The sequence below is a fragment of the Hyaena hyaena genome, unplaced genomic scaffold, assembly GCF_003009895.1.
Source record: "Hyaena hyaena isolate Hyena2069 unplaced genomic scaffold, ASM300989v1 scaffold_593, whole genome shotgun sequence".
Classification (NCBI taxonomy): domain Eukaryota; kingdom Metazoa; phylum Chordata; class Mammalia; order Carnivora; family Hyaenidae; genus Hyaena; species Hyaena hyaena.
This window is the reverse complement of record NW_024081225.1, coordinates 222,342-236,592: the sequence shown is the minus strand read 5'-3', so window position 1 is coordinate 236,592 and position 14,251 is coordinate 222,342. Positions and strand designations below refer to the sequence as shown.

At 48.0% G+C, this 14,251-nt stretch overlaps 1 protein-coding gene across 3 annotated transcripts in view; it reads left to right on the top strand.

The window, feature by feature from the left end:
* The window catches only part of ZNF608 (zinc finger protein 608), a 116,581-nt gene extending 102,547 nt beyond the window's left edge, over nucleotides 1–14,034 (top strand). For 2 of the 3 annotated variants that reach the window (XM_039256904.1, XM_039256905.1), the window contains exons 4-10: nucleotides 786–873; nucleotides 1,411–3,859; nucleotides 5,908–6,325; nucleotides 6,941–7,113; nucleotides 8,499–8,652; nucleotides 12,360–12,441; nucleotides 13,027–14,034. In XM_039256904.1, the coding sequence (XP_039112835.1) occupies nucleotides 786–873; nucleotides 1,411–3,859; nucleotides 5,908–6,325; nucleotides 6,941–7,113; nucleotides 8,499–8,652; nucleotides 12,360–12,441; nucleotides 13,027–13,033 (3,371 nt within the window). In that variant the 3' untranslated portion in view covers nucleotides 13,034–14,034. Of the gene's footprint in view, nucleotides 1–785; nucleotides 874–1,410; nucleotides 3,860–5,907; nucleotides 6,326–6,940; nucleotides 7,114–8,498; nucleotides 8,653–12,359; nucleotides 12,446–13,026 lie in introns of those variants that run through there. The other variant, XM_039256906.1, reaches the window with a different exon arrangement.
* The last annotated feature ends 217 nt before the right edge of the window (nucleotides 14,035–14,251 follow it).

Below are 14,251 nucleotides of genomic sequence, written 5' to 3'. Positions count from 1 at the left end.
CCCAAGAGCAAACCTATTGTGCACATTTATTTTCTTAAGAGGGCTATTTTAGGAGTCCTTAATATGAAACAAGACCAAACAGTGAAACAGATACCTTACCACGGCTGGTTCTTGTTTCACAAAGCCAGAGAGGGGAGGATTAAGGAAAGAGAACTCATTGCTGATTGTCTGCTCTCTGGACTCTCAGCCCCCGCCCTCCCCTTCACCTATTTTTATGTGCCCGCATTATCTTTTCCTAAATAAAAATCACCATCATTTGATATTGTTGAGTTGGAAACAAAGCCGATTCCTTTCAGTCACCTTCTGGCTTAAGCACTGGTAACTGGCGCTTAGTTTTTGTTGGCTGCTTGCCAAACGAAAGCAATTATGTGTAATAATAGAAAAATTAAGAGGTGAGTGTTGCTGCTTTACAGCAGGACATGGCAAAAACCATTTCCTTCTGTCAGCACTATCTTGATTACGCTCTCACACACAGTCTTACCCTTTTGGACCGCATGCGCACAGGCATGATCTCTCTCTGTCTCTGTCTCTCTCATACACACACACACACACACACACACACACACACACATACACACACAGTTTCCTGTGGGTTTTCACTTGAGGTCACTGAAACCAGAAAGAGGAAGAATGCAAACCACAGCTTTTAAAAGCAAATGAGAACAGAATTTTGCTGGTAAAATAATAGTAATAGTAATAACAACAACAACAGTAATAATAATAAAAACCTGGGAACAGAGTAATCAGTGCTAACCGTGGGCCTCCGTCTTTCCTCATTACTGCAGGTGTGCTAGTGGTCAATGTCACGTGGAGGAACAAAACTTACGTAGGGACCCTCCTGGACTGCACCAAGCACGACTGGGCCCCTCCCAGGTATGTACCTGCACGGCCTTTTATTTCAGGCTCTGTTTGCTCCCCTCCTTCCTCCACTTCCCCTCTCCTTCCCCCGTCCCCTCTTTGCAAAGAAACTACAGAGATAGATTAATAATGCATCAAAGTCTGCCTGTAATTGAAACCAGGCAAAAGAGAAAGGGGCAGTTGAGGACTGCACACAGGGAAACGCAGATGCGGCTCCTTTCCGTCAGAGCGAGCTCTCCTCCCTGCGCCTTCTCCCTCTCTCCTTTGTTTTCTTCTTCCGTCAAAATGGGAATTCCAACTGGATTTGAAGCTAGCCACCTGAGCCAGTTTTCTTTGGTGTTCTGATGAAGAATATATATGCCCTTCGTAGCCAGTTCTTCGGCAGGAATCAAAATCGTCCGCGGGACAATAGAGTGTCTTTCTTTTCGTTCTCTGGGCCCAGCCCTCACGCTGTTGGGGCTGCTGGCCGCTCTTGCCAGCGCTGTGTGCCTTGCGATTGCACCCGGCACTTTGGGGGATGCTCCTCTTGACGTCTGTCGCTTGTTTCCCTAGGTTCTGCGAGTCACCGACAAGCGACCTGGAGATGAGAGGCGGCCGGGGCCGGGGGAAGAGAGCGAGGTCTGCTGCGGCGGCTCCGGGCTCAGAGGCCAGCTTCACGGAGTCCAGGGGCCTGCAGAACAAGAACCGGGGGGGCGCCAATGGGAAAGGGAGGCGGGGCAGCCTCAACGCCAGCGGGCGCAGGACACCCCCAAATTGTGCTGCCGAGGACATCAAGGCCAGCCCCTCCTCCACCAACAAAAGGAAAAACAAGCCCCCGATGGAGCTGGACCTGAACTCCAGCTCCGAGGACAATAAGCCGGGGAAGCGTGTCCGCACGAATTCTCGCAGCACCCCGACCACTCCTCAGGGGAAACCGGAGACGACTTTTTTGGACCAGGGCTGCTCCTCGCCAGTGTTGATCGACTGCCCCCACCCAAACTGCAACAAAAAGTACAAGCACATTAACGGCCTGAGGTACCACCAGGCTCACGCACACCTAGACCCAGAGAACAAGCTGGAGTTCGAGCCCGACAGCGAGGACAAGATCTCAGACTGCGAGGAGGCGCTGAGTCACGTGGCGCTTGAGTGCGGTGAGCCCAGCGCCGGTCTGGCCGCCTACGACCAGGTGAAGGCGCCGGCGTCGCCTGGCCCCGGACACCCCCCCGGCACCCCCAAGGGGAAGAGAGAGCTGATGAGCAACGGTCCGGGCTCTGTCGTCGGGTCGAAAGCCGGGAAGAATTCTGGCAAGAAGAAGGGCCTTCACAGCGAGCTGAACAACCTTCCGGTCATCTCCAACATGACGGCCACGCTAGACAGCTGTTCCGCAGACGGCAGCTTGGCCGCCGAGATGCCCAAACTGGAAGCAGAAGGGCTAATTGACAAGAAGAGCGCGGGAGATAAAGAAAAGGGCAAGAAAGCCAACAACTGCAAAATGGACAAGAACCTCTCCAAACTGAAAACCGCGCGGCCCATCGCCCCCGCCCCGGCCCCCACCCCGCCGCAGCTCATCGCCATACCCACTGCGGCCTTCACAAGCACCACCACGGGGACCATCCCCGGGCTGCCCTCCCTCACCACCACCGTCGTGCAGGCCACACCAAAGAGTCCTCCGTTGAAACCCATCCAGCCAAAGCCCACCATCATGGGGGAGCCCATCACCGTGAACCCTGCGCTTGTGTCCCTCAAAGACAAAAAGAAGAAGGAGAAGCGGAAGCTTAAGGACAAAGAAGGGAAGGAGTCGGGGAGCCCGAAGATGGATGCCAAGCTGGGCAAACTTGAGGACGCCAAGGGGGCCGGGAAAGATTTATCGGGGCATTTTTTAAAGGACCATCTCAACAAGAATGAGGGGCTGGCCAACGGACTGTCAGAGTCTCAGGAGAGCCGGATGGCCAGCATCAAAGCTGAGGCTGACAAGGTTTACACTTTCACGGACAACGCCCCCAGCCCTTCCATAGGCAGCGCCTCGAGGATGGAGTGCAACCCCCTGGTGAATGGGCAGGCGCCCATGGCCCCGCTGCACGTGCTGACGCAGAACGGGGCCGAGACCGCGGCCAAGACCAGCAGCCCCGCCTATTCGGACATCTCGGACGCCGCTGACGACGGTGGGTCTGACAGCCGGTCGGAGGGCATGAGGTCCAAGGCCAGTTCCCCGTCAGAGATCATTTCTAGCAAGGAGGGCGTTGTCAAAGGGCATCCGGCAGCTTCCGCACAATCATCTCAAATGAAAGAGTCCCATTCTCCCTTTTACCACGGCTACGATCCTTACTATTCTCCAAGTTACATGCACCCCGGGCAGGTGGGAGCCCCCGCGGCCGGCAACGGCGGGAGCGCGCAGGCGATGAAGATCAAGAAGGAGTCCGAGGAGGAGGCCGAAAGGAAAGACAAGGCGGAGCCGCTGGACGCCAAGAAAGCGGACCACAGCCAGGCACCCTTACAGCCTCAGCACCAGTCGGTGATCACGCAGAGACACCCTGCCCTGGCGCAGTCACTTTACTACGGCCAGTATGCCTACGGGCTCTATATGGACCAGAAGTCCCTGATGGCCACCAGCCCTGCCTATAGGCAGCAGTATGAGAAGTACTATGAGGACCAGAGGCTGGCAGAGCAGAAAATGGCCCAGGCTGGCAGAGGAGAGTGCGACAGGAAAGGCGAGCTCCCCTTGAAGGAGCTGGGCAAGGAGGACAGTAAACAGAAAAGCCTGCCGTCTGCCACAATCTCAAAAGCTCCCTCTACCCCGGAGCCTAACAAAACCCATTCTAAACTAGGGCCGCCAGTGCCTAATAAAACTGAGGAGACAGGTAAATCACAGCTTCTCCCCGGCCACCAGCAGCAGCTTCAGGCCGACAGCTTCAAAGCTAAGCAGATGGAAAACCACCAGCTTATTAAGGAGGCTGTAGAAATGAAATCTGTCATGGACTCTATGAAGCAGACAGGTGTAGACCCAACCTCGAGATTTAAACAAGTAAGATTGTGGAGCGTGGCCCCTACAGGGAGAGAGCGAGTCTGACCCTTGGACATGTCTGGGCTTGATCTGGTTAGACTTGTCCACAGGAAATCAGCCAAGGGTTCCTTAGGGTTGACCCCTCTTCTCCTGAAACATTTTCGAAATGATTCTCTCAGGAGTCACTGTGTTCCTCTCAAGTGCGCATAACCCACCCTTTGCCTTGTGTCGTGTAGTCCAAGGAACTTCGGGCCCGTGCTTTGCAGACTCGCATTCCGTGCTGTCCGCTCGGTGATTCTCACGAGGTCCCTTCATTTCTTACCGAGTCCACAGTGAGGGAATCCTACCGCTGAGATCCTGAGTCTGGTCTCTACCGTGTTTCTTCTTTTACGTTTCCAAATTTCTCCGGGCAGCTTCGAGGACTATTAAGACCGGGTCCTTAAATCCACATTCCCCACTCGTCTCTCTCATAACACTTGGGGCCCAGATGTCTTCCACACGGTGTCCCAGATGCCTTGGTGTTAAGAGCCCCAAAGCTGGGCTCCATGCCTGTCGCCCGTGAGGAGAACGGGGGGGGGGGAGGTGTCTGGGTGCGTGGGCCCCCTGTAATTGTCCCGAACCCCCTCCTCAGCCCGCCTGAGCTTCCCCGTACAGACACCTGAAAATCGGCCACCGTGAATCACACATGTGCTAGCACTTCCTGTCTCCGAGCACATGTCCTGACTCACTGGACTCCCGTGAGAGTTAACTCTGGGGTTTCCCGGCTCCCGACCCCCCTCTCCACTCCCACGCTTTCTCCCCTGGTGAATCAGAGCACCAGAGTCCTGTCTTGCTCATTTCTGCCCCGACATTGAGACTTAGGCCCAAGGTTGAATGTTCTCTCGGGACTTAAATACCCAGGGGGTTTTTGTCACGAATGGGATGAGGGTCGCAGAGGCGTTTGGGCTCCTCATTTCCCCCACTTCTGGGGGCCTGGTTCAGGCCGTGGCTGCACAGGGCTGCCTCTGAATCCTACAATTTGGTGGTGGTGGTGGGGGGGGGCGGTTATAGATGTCGTTGTTTTCTAATAGAAAAGCTACAATGTGTGCTATTAATTTTTGAAATTTTGTTTTGATGAAGATGTCTGCACAGGAGATGTGAGCCCTTTATATTAAGCCTCAGGTGCTGTAGGTGAAGAAAACATATTAGGAAACCAAGAGTTTTCACCATCCCCCACCCTGCAAATGATGTTAAGCGATACAGTGGTGACTCACATTTACTATTCACTGGCTTGAGTTGAAGTTTTAAAAATATGTGTGTGTATATATATATTTTTTAATGTTTGTTTATTTTTTGAAAGAGGGAGAGACAGAGTGTGAGCAGGGGAGGGGCAGAGAGAGAGAGAGAGAGAGATCCGAAGCAGGCTCCAGTGCTGCTGGAGTGCTGACAGCTCAGAGCCCGCCGTGGGGCTCAAACTCACGAACCACGAGATCATGACCCGAGCGCAAGTTAGACGCTTAACCAACTGAGCCACCCAGGTGTCCCCTGGGCTGGAGTTTTTCTTAAGATTTGTTTTGTGTATGTGAGACAGTGAAGGGAAAATGAAGGTTAGATAAAATTATGTCTGAGGGTGTTATTTAAGGTTGAAAGATCCCACGAAGGGTCCAGCTCTGAGTTCCCTCAGACCTGAGTTTGAAACGCAGCTGCGCCCTGGTCAGCAGCTCTGTTCCTTGAGCTTTAAAAGCTTTGCTTTTGTCTTGTGTAAAAGCTGTTAATAATGATGCCTACCTCAGATGTTACTACTTTGTGAGAGAGGGAGGTAAGGCTCTTTGCACAGTGCAAGCACATAAATACCTGTTCCCTTAGTGTTAGAATTAAGAGTAATAATGCTGTCATGGTGATTAATGGGTTATGCTTAAAAATTGAGATTTTAAAACAAGTCTTTTCTCTTCCTTTCCTTTCTCCTTTCCTTTCCTTCTTCCCTCCCTCTCACCCTTCCTTCCTTTCTTCCTCCCTCCCTCCCTCCCTCCCTCCCTCCCTCCCTTCCTTCCTTCCTTCCTTCCTTCCTTCCTTCCTTCCTTTAAAATCAGGATCCAGATTCAAGGACCTGGCATCATTATGTATATCAGCCCAAATACCTAGATCAGCAAAAGTCAGAAGAGCTTGATAGGGAAAAGAAATTAAAAGAAGATAGTCCCAGGAAGACTCCCACTAAGGAGAGTGGTGTGTCCAACCTTCCCGTGTCATTAACGAGCATTAAAGAGGAGCCCAAAGAGGCCAAGCGCCCCGATTCTCAATCCACGGAGGAGAACAAGCTCAAGAGTGATGATCGGAAGACGCCCGTGAACTGGAAGGACTCTAGGGGAACGAGAGTGGCAGTGTCCTCGCCTCTGAGTCAGCATCAGCCCTACATACAGTACTTGCATGCTTATCCTTACCCACAGATGTATGACCCCAGCCACCCTGCATACCGGGCTGTTTCTCCTGTCCTAATGCACAGTTACCCTGGTACGTGTCACGGGTTCTCGCTCTCTTGGAGGGAAGAGGCTGCGTTCAATTATTAGTTATTGCAAAGCTCGGGATAAAATAGATGCTTTAGTTGTCACCTAGGTTTAGCTTGTTTTTATGCTCCTTAGAAGTTCCCAAGATGAAACTGACCGATCTCAGTTTGTTTTGTTTTGCTGTAGAGAAAACGTCAAGAGTTCCCAGCTCTAGTTTCCATAGACTCTGGTGGTCTAGTCTAGCTGTTAGACTCACAGATACTTTATTGCCTCTGAAAATATTCTAAGCGCCTACTGTCATAGTCATTATAGTTACTATTCCTTTCACTTAAGCGGACGCGTAAATGTATGAAATGGCTGTAAGCTCAATTCTGTTTATAAACCTCCGTTCATCAGGATGAATTAACTGGGAGAAGAAAGTTGGAGAACCTACGTGCACTTTAACGATGATGTAGCCCAAGCTTAATGTAATCCCCTAATTTAAGATCTCCGACTCTTAGCCCAAATTCATGTAACCCGAATGGTCTTTTTTTTTCTTCTTCTTCTTCTTCTTCTTCTTCTTCTTCTTCTTTTTAAAAGATGTAGCCCGTAACTTGATGTGGCATTTGTTGTTTATCTGCAGGGGCCTATCTCTCTCCAGGCTTTCATTATCCTGTTTATGGGAAGATGTCAGGGAGAGAGGAGGCAGAGAAAGTCAATACCAGCCCAAGCATCAACACGAAAACGACGTCGGAATCGAAAGCGCTGGATTTGCTCCAGCAGCACGCCAGCCAGTACCGCAGCAAGTCTCCTGCCGTAAGCCTCCTTTTGTTGCAACTTAAAAGCACCGTGTTTTGGGGAGGAGAGGAGGGGACAGGCCAGGAGACGGTCTTGAAATATAAATGGTTTTCGAACCCAGCTGTGATTTCACGATGCTGTGTTATCTTCACCTTAAAGAATGGAATGTTCAAAAGTAAGATGCTTTCACACACGAGGGGAGAAAAACGTTGTCAGAGCGTGCGTGGCGCTGGCGAGCTTTCCTGTCGCAAAATGCAGTGTACCTTTACTGCCCTGGAGGGCGTTTGCTAGGTGGACATTTAAATTCATGGGAGCCGGCTTTCGGCGTGAAGGATCTCTGATGCCTGATATTTTGATACATTGGCATGTCGGGCGAGTCATGCGGGGAAGGGATGGCGGCTGCATCTCTCTCTTTTGACCTCGACCCTGTTATCCTGTCTCTGTAACCTCCCAAAGCAAGGGAGACAAGTGTCTTTGTGAAAGATGGCTCTGCCCTTGCTCCCACTCCAGCACCCTCCCCTCCCCCAAGAAAAAGGGCGACTCCCCGTCCTAAAGGCTCTTGTGAAGAGAGACAGAAGGATGTGATGGTTCTTGCCTAGAAAAGAGAAGTTTGGAATAAGATGCAGGATCTTTGATGTGGACGGGCCAGCAGAGCCTCTGTAGACTGGGAAAGAGCATTTATGAATCTGTTTCTGTGAGCCCTCCTTCTAGTGCAAACATTTGTGGGGTTGTTTGCATGACCACGAGCACTTCAGGTTGGCCGGGTTCTGGCAGACAGACACGTATGGGAAAGGCCATCCTGAACGGTGATCGGGGAGACCCGCAGCTCCTCGTCGAGCCTTCAGAAGCTGCCAGATTCTGGAATGCTTCCAGAGACACAGGGCAACGATTTCCTGTACGCGATATTGACCTATCGTGTTGAGCTGTGTATTTTCAGTGGACTAAAACAGATAAGGTGTATTGAGGATTAGGAGATAGACCGCCCCACAAAATGTAAACAGAAGACACGGGTCATTAGAAAACTCAACTCCTGTCTCCACAACTACATTTTTCGACCCCCTTGACCCATGTATAAATGTCTCTGGGAAGAACCCGGGTAGATCCTAATCCTGCGGTTACGAGTGACTGTAAAGAAAAAGTCCTCTGATTTCTTATCACTTGCGACAAACCCTGATGCCGCCTGGGTAACTTTTTAGGTGGGGCGTTTCTTTAGCTTGGCTTAATTCCAACTGAGCTCCTGCGTGCCTTTTGAGGTTCTCTTCAGTTATTAAGGAACGTTAAGGATCTCTGTGTTTGCTGCTGAATCATTAACGTACATGGCTCAAAGGACAGAAGGGTAAGTTGGGCACTCCTGTCGGTTTTTCGGAGCATTGAGAGGGGCCCGTCTCTGTTTTCTGTTGCAGCCCGCGGAAAAGGCGACCGCAGAGCGGGAGCGCGAGGCAGAACGGGAGAGGGACCGCCACTCGCCGTTCGGCCAGCGGCACCTGCACACGCACCACCACACCCACGTGGGCATGGGTTACCCGCTCATCCCTGGTCAATATGACCCTTTTCAAGGTCAGCCGTCCTGTCGTTCTCATGCTGTTCATTCCGCTTTGGAAAACTGTTGGCCCAAAGTACCTTTCATGTCTTAAAATAAATATACCGAGCTTTGAGTTAACACGAACTCCAGGGAGTGAATAAGTTCTTAATCCTGATTTCCTAGTATTTCCTAGTGACACAATGGAGGCGATTCCCTGTGTCTTTGTGTCCTACTGAGACAGGAAACGGCTCCCACTTAATAATTGTCACTGGCTGATGTTATCGGCGGCTTACCGCTATCTGCCGGACTGAGAGTGGTGGCCAGTGTCTGGGGCACTGAATATAACAATCAGAAGATCAGACAGCTGCTGGAGGGAAATTGTAGGAAAAAAGGGAGGAATACTGAGAGGCTTTGGTGAAATCACACAGGTTTCTGCAGGCCTTTTAAGTTGATCTCCCCCGACCCGCACCCTCACTCCGGAAGTAAGGGGAGTGAGACGATTAGGTTTAACCTTTTCTTTTCAAATTTTTATTTAAATTCCAGTTAGTTGACATCTAGTGTGATATTGGTTTCAGGAGTAGAATTCAGTGGTCCATCACTTACATAAACCACCTAGTGTGCCTCAGAGGTGCCGTCCTTAATGCCCATCACCCATCTCGCCTACCTCCCACCCATCTCCCTCCATCAACCCTCAGTTTGTTCTCTGTCATTATGAGTCTCTTGCGGCTTGTCTTCTCTTCCCTACCTCCCATGTGTTCATCTGTTTTGTTTCTTAAATTCCACGTAGGAGTGAAATCATATATTTGTCTTGCTCTAATTTTGCTTAGCATAATATACTCCATCCATGTTGTTGCGGATGGCGAGATTTCATTCTTTTTGATCACTGACTAATACTCTATTGTGTGTGTATGTATACGTATAGATGCATATATATACACACACGTATATGTGTGTGTGTGTATGTATACGTATACATGCATATATATACACACACGTATATATGTGTGTGTGTGTATGTATACGTATACATGCATTATATACACACACGTATATATGTGTGTGTGTATGTGTGTATATACGTATGAGTGAAGTCATATATTTGTCTTGCTCTAATTTTGCTTAGCATAATATACTCCATCCATGTAGTTGCAAATGGCAAGATTTCATTAATATTCCAGGGTGTGTGTGTGTGTGTGTGTGTGTGTGTGTGTGTGTGTATACACACATACACCTACCATTTCTTCTTTATCCATTCTTCAGTCAATGGACATTTGAGCTCTTTCCACAGTTTGGCTATTGTTAAGAGTGCTGCTGTAAACATTGGGGTGTGTGTGCTTCTCCAAATCTGTATTTTGTATCCTTTGGATAAATACATAGTAGTGCAATTGCTGGACCAAATTTAACTTTTTCAGGAACTTCCACACTGTTTTCCACAGTGCCTGCACCAGTTTGCATTCCAGCCAGCAGAGCAGGAGCGTTCCCGTTTGCGTGCATCCTCACTCATACCTGTTGTTTCCTGAGTTGTAATTCTGACAGGTGTGCGGTGGTATCTCATTGTGGTTTTGATTTGTATTTCCCTGATGATGAGTGACGTTGAGCATTTTTTCATGTGTCTTTTAGCCATCTAGATGTCTTCTTTCGAAAAGCGTCTATTCATGCCTTCTGCCCATTTCTTAACTGGGTTGTTTGGTTTTTGGGTGTTGAGTCTGCTAAGTTTGTTAGAGATACTGCATGCTAACCCTTTTTCAGGTATGTCATTTGCGAATATCTTCTCCTATGCTGTAGGCTGCCTTTTAGTTGTGTTTCCTTTGCTGTGCAGAAGCTTTCTATCTTGATGAGGTCCCTATAGTTTATTTTTGTTTTTGTTTTGCTTGCCTCTGGCAACATTTCTAGTAACAGGTTACTCCGGCCACGGTCAAAGAGGTTGCTGCCTTTGTTCTCCTCTGGGATTTTGATGGCTTCCTGCCTTACATTTAGGTCTTTTGTCCATTTTGAATTTATTTTTGTGTGTGGTGTTAGAAAGTGGTCCAGGTTCATTTTTCTGCATGTCACTGTCCAGTTTTCCAACCCCACTTGCTAAAGAGACTCTCTTTTTTCCATTGGATGTTCTTTCCTGCTATGGCAAAGATGGCCATGTGTGTGGGTCCATTTCTGGGTTCTCTGTTCTGTTCCGTTGAACCGAGTGTCTGTTCTTGTGCCAGTACCATACTGTCTTGATGAGTACAGCTTCACGTCCGGGATTGTGATGCCTCTAGTTTTTGTGGCTACCACTCTTTTTCAGGATTCTTTTGGCTGTTCTTTTGTGGTTCCATACAAATTTTAGGATTGTTTATTCTAGCTCTGTGAAGGATGCCGGTCATTATTTGATGGGGACCGGTTTAACACTTTTAATGCCCTCAAATTCAGGGGCTCCTCACAGCTGTTCATTGCTGTGACTTTAAAGATGGAGAAACGTTTTGAGAAAGCCATAGACTCGATGGGAGATAGCCTTTGATTTGTGGTGTTTTCGCTGACCTTGCGCTACTTGTCTAGCCCCGGCACCTCACGGGGGTGGCCGGTGGCCCCATCTCTACCCAGAGCTCCACTTGCTGGGTTCTTGCTGTCTTAGGGAGCTCGGACTGCTGTGACAGGATGTGTGTTGGTGGCTGCCATCTTGCTCTGTGCTTGCGTGACCTTTTCTCTGTGTGCAGGGGGCAGGGCCGGGGGTGGAGGGAGGAGAGCGTGGGAAAGAGCTACCTTCCGGTGTCTCTTCTAAGGACGCTAATCCTGTCGCAACAGTGTACCATCTTCATGACCTCATTTGACGTTAATTGTTTACGTCCTGTCTTCAGATGGTCACATTACAGGTTAGGGCATCCGCATAGGGATTTTGGAGGAGCCCCTTCAGTCCATGGCACTTGCCACGTTGCCCCTCATTCTGCTGGTGAGTACGAGATAACACGTTTAAAGGAACCTCCATAAGTGGGAAGTGCTCTACACGTGGGCAGGGTCGTTTTTATTTATTTAGCTCTTGTTACTACTCACTGTCAACGAGTGGTGCTCAGAGAGAACATGGAGGGCGTAGAAGAATGATGTTCCCTAGCTCTGCATTTGCTTTTTCTCATTTTTCCAGGGTTGTTTTCTGTAGCATTAAAACATAATGTCCTGTCAGGCAACTTCGTGCGTCTGGAGCCGTTCCATTCTCTGGCTGCTGTCTTTCTCTTGCAGGGTATAAGTTAGGCCCGTTTCTAAGTTCGATTCACCGATTCCGTGTTCCTTATGGGATGCGTTGTGTTCGTTCACTGGGGAGATGCTAAAGGGATGAGAGTTATCATGAAAGTATTGTATGCTACGCAAATAGCGTGTTGCTTCTATAATTCACTGTGACTTTTGATTCCTGTTGTTGCCGGGGACCTATTATTTCTCCAGAGCTTCCTATTCAGGAATGTGAGCCAACCGCTTAGTACCATGCAGAGTCGGAGAGATGGAATGCTCTGGAATGTTCGCTCTTCTCTTTGAATAGCTATTAAGAAAAACCACAGAGTATTGGCTAAATGGATACATAGGGGTTAGACCAAGCGATGTGGACTCTGTCCTTGCTGTGTGAAACCTTTCATGTGTATGTTTAGGACAGGACGGATTGCTGCAGCCCTTCACTCACACACACACACACGCACACACGCACACACGCACACACACACCGCCTGTGCCTGCTCTTATCTTTCCAGAACATCACAGAAACCCTGCATTTTTTCCCCATTAGGCTTGACCTCCGCAGCCCTCGTTGCCTCTCAGCAGGTGGCCGCCCAGGCATCTGCATCAGGAATGTTTCCTGCACAAAGAAGGTAAATATCCTTACACACTTTTCTACATAGAGACGTCTTGATGGGTGGGAGGAAGCTAAATAGAGGCTCTTTAGACCAAAAGCTTGCCTCTTAGGTTTTTTATATTTTTGTAACGACTGTGCTTTTCTGTCCTGGTTGCTTCCCGTGCAGCTTGCATCCGGGACTCTCATTTCTTTAGCTATAATATAGGTTAGTAATTAACTGATCAGTGGTTTTTGTTGTTGTTTTTTTTAAGCAGTTGAAAGCCCCTTAGTTATCCTCACAGCCCTGCTGAAACACTTCGCCACAACTCCCTTTGTTTTATCGTGTTTAAAAATAAAGTCACAAGGGGAGACATTTCTTTTCAGATGCTAAAGGTCATGTTTGTCCTTTGATATTTGTAATTATCCCTCAAGTTGTGGCAGAAAGGAAAATAATTTATTTTTCTGCTGCATAGATCATAACCCTCGTGTTCATTTGCTTCCTCGTGTATGTTGCATGAATTGGGTAGAATGAAGATAAGCCTATCCGGCTTGGGGTTTTCACGGTTTCAGCGTGCAGTGTGGGTGGAACCCTGTACTAAGGTCTTCTTTTTTTCCTTTGCAGAGAATAACAAGATTGGAAATGTACGTTGTCATGTGACTGGATCACATGGGGAAGCGCTTTTATACAGACATCAGTTCCATGGTGTTAATTTGAAATGCCTTTAATGGCAGGCAAGAACCAGTCATTTCATTTTTGTAAATTACAGATTTTATCACAGAGTAACAAATGTTGCTGTAATTAAGCTTCTGTTTTATATATATATACGTATACATATATGTATATATACATATATATATATATATATATTCTTTACTTTTTGTATCAGTAACCAGGCTCGCACACACAGGGTCTGCTACCACGTTGCAAACCACTCAGTAAAGGAAATTTTAAAAAAAAAATGTATTTGTCATGTTGAAAAGTGTTAGCCACAAAAGGCTGCCTACTTTCTTTTCCTTTTCCTTTTCGATTGTAAATAAATGACGTATCCGTGTGCCTGAACCTTGCATATCCTCCATAGATTCCGCCCCCCCTCCCGCCGCCGCAAGGCCCTCAGAAAGTCTGGCTGTGATGATGACGCTTGGGTACAATTTAGATGTCTATTTGGTGGCTCCCGTTTAAGACACATCCGTGTAAAATGTTCCCGTAGTCGCTGTTTGTACTTGTGTGTTGTGGAAAAAAAGACTTTTGGAAGGCATGGGTTTGCCAGTACCACAAAAACTGTGTTGTAGATAATGTAAAGATTACAAATGGGGAAATAATGAGCATCTGTGAATAATGAGGTGTCATTTTTTTGATAATCTTGAATGGCAAATAACCCAATAGCCTGCGTACCAGAGACATCTGTGATTGTTCTATTACTTGAATAGTCTTATTACAGTCCCCCTCCCCCACTTTTTTTTTAATGTTTACAATTATCCAGTTTTAGAAGAGAGACTTTAACGCTATTGCCTGGTTACTTGTTTTATGCTGTAATCTAGTTTATTTTATGTAAAATGTATATTGAATGCTTTCCTTTTTTATACCTGCCTTAAATAATTTGGCAATCAGAATTAAAAAGGTTTTTTTTTTTATAACGGCTTCTTGTCTGTCTCGTGTTCTTTCTAGTTGGCTGATCGTGATTCTAATTTTCAAGGGAAGGCTTCTTAATATTTTGAATGTTCAACTCATAAAGTACACACATGCTAAGTTTTCTTAGCATCATCACGTATGATGCATGGGTATAGCATCCTAGTGGTGTGTTTAATTCAGAGGGCATGTCCAAATTCCCTGGGTCTTTTCTCTGAAC